At 66.6% G+C, this 2,136-nt stretch overlaps 1 protein-coding gene across 1 annotated transcript; it reads right to left on the bottom strand.

Annotated features, from left to right (window-relative positions):
* Positions 1-316: 316 nt before the first annotated feature.
* Positions 317-1,444, bottom strand: FOXB1 (forkhead box B1; the record flags this gene model as incomplete). Its single annotated transcript, XM_081227890.1, has 1 exon — positions 317-1,444. Exon 1 carries the CDS (start codon positions 1,292-1,294, stop codon positions 317-319), a length of 978 nt encoding a protein of 325 aa, XP_081084016.1. The 5' UTR covers positions 1,295-1,444.
* Between the last annotated feature and the right edge of the window lie 692 nt (positions 1,445-2,136).

Below are 2,136 nucleotides of genomic sequence, written 5' to 3'. Positions count from 1 at the left end.
GAGGCAGGGTTTCCCCTGCCTCTTCAGTGGGAGAGGGATTTCGGGGGCCCCGGGAATGGGACGACTTGGCTCAGGTGCCCCCTGCCTAACCCCTCTTGGGGGCGAGGACAACTCCCACGCGCCTCCAGGCCCATCTGCAAGTTTATGTTGCGTCTCCTGGGTCCAGAACAGAGTTCTCATGGGGGAGAGGGGGTTGGCCGAAGGTGAACTGGACAAGTTAGGGTGGCGGTCCCAGATGGGGAGGGCAGGACTGGGAGCCAGGGAAGGCGAGTGAGCTCCGGGGAGGGGAACAAGACTGGGCGCCGGCCTCTGCGGGTCAGTGCACCGCCACTGAGTGCAGGGCGGAGGCCGGGCTGGTGAGCGTTTCGCTGGGAGTGGCGGGGCTGCTTTGGCTGGTGGCTGTTTGAGAGGACGTGGGGCTGAGCGAGGGCGGCGAGTTCGAGAGCAGGGTGGGGATGGGCGCAGGCAGCGCGGGCAGCGCGGGCACTGCGGCCGGCGTGGGCTTAATGGGCACGGGGATGGCGGGCAGCGTCTGGCCCGCTGCGTGGCACAGAGGCTTCAGCGGCACGCCGTAGGCGCTGTAATCGCCACTAGCCATGGAGATGGGGGTGGCCGAATCGATCATGCCTGCCGAACCGTACACGTGTGGCCAGCCAGTACCCAGCGAGCTGCCCATGGTAGTCAACTGGTTGGGGAGCGGGTAGGCGGCGGGCACGGGCTGCATGGCGGAGAAGGCCAGCCCCCCAGGCATCTTGTACTCGCGCGCGATGATATTCTCGATGGCGAAGGGATGCTTGAAGCCCGAGGGCTGCGCCACGCCGCCCAGGTTATAGGCGGCGGCGGGCATCTGCGGCAGGTGCGTGCCGGAGGCCGCCAGCGCGCTGAGGCGCAGCTTGGCCTGCTGCTGCAGGTACTGCGCCGCGTCAGCGGGCTTGCTGGGCGCCAGGTGGTCCGACTTGAGCACCTTGAAGCGCTTGCGGCGCCTCAGGAAGCTGCCGTTCTCGAACATGTCCCCGCAGCTGGGGTGCAGCGCCCAGAAGCTGCCCTTGCCGGGCTGGTCCGGCCGCCGCGGTATCTTGATGAAGCAGTCGTTGAAGGAAAGGTTGTGGCGCAGGCTGTTCTGCCAGCGCTGCGTGTTCTCCCGGTAGTAGGGGAAGCGGTCCATGATGAACTTGTAGATCTCGCTCAAGGGCAGCATCTTTTCGGGCGAGCTCTGGATGGCCATGGCGGTCAGCGAGATATACGAGTAGGGCGGCTTCTGGTCGCTGTACGTGTTGCGGCCGGGCCGAGGCATCTTCTTCTTTGCCCCTTTCTAGCTCTGGGTCCGCGCGGGCCTCCTCGGATCTGGGAAGGGGGAAGATAATGGGGGGAAGGACGTGGATGCACAGACACCGCGAGGTCAGCCAGGCCGAGAATAGACTTCGGGGGTGGCGAGTAGGGGACTTCGGCGCCGGATCAGCCAGCGCCTGAGCTCTTCAGCCAGCAACTTTGCGTGTCGAGTTGGGGGCGGCCAGGGGGCGCGGCAGGGGAAGCCCGCGAGCGGCGCGATGGTAGCCTGGAAGTAAGCCCGGACCGGGAGCGGGGGCTGGGGGTAGGGATGCAACCGAGAGCGGCTCACCTTAAAGTTGCCCCAAGTTGCGCGTCCGCATCCGGGATGGCGCTGCTGCTCGCCGAGTCCCTCCCGGCGCGCAGCCGGGGCGCAGTGTCCTGCCTCGGCTGGGCTCCACTCGTTCCTGAGCTCCGCAGCTCAGACCCGCAGCGCCCCGCGCCGCCCGGTCCGTGGCGCTTCTGGCCGTGAGCTCCGCGGGCGGCCGAGCTCGGCGGCAGAGTCCCGGCGCGGACAGTGGCAGCGGTGGCCTCGCGGCTCCGGAGGGCGCTGCTGTGGGCTCCGCGGCTCCACTGAGCTAGGTGGCTGCCTCCATGTCCTCCCACGAACCATCTGATAGCTTTAAGCGGTGACAGGAGCAGAAAAGACCCCTGTAGCGGCGCTTCATTAATGTGCCACTTCTTAGCTATCATATGACAATCGCCTTGGGGGAGGAGGAAGAGGAGGGGGAGCGGGGGATGCAGAGGGAGGGGACTGAGCGAGAGGGGAGAGCCTGGCCAGCTCTGATTTCTTTCACACCTATTTACATG

Source organism: Mesoplodon bidens (genome assembly GCF_964165515.1).
Source record: "Mesoplodon bidens genome assembly, chromosome: 3".
Classification (NCBI taxonomy): domain Eukaryota; kingdom Metazoa; phylum Chordata; class Mammalia; order Artiodactyla; family Ziphiidae; genus Mesoplodon; species Mesoplodon bidens.
Note: the sequence above shows the minus strand (reverse complement) of the source record. Positions and strands in the feature narration are given on the sequence as shown.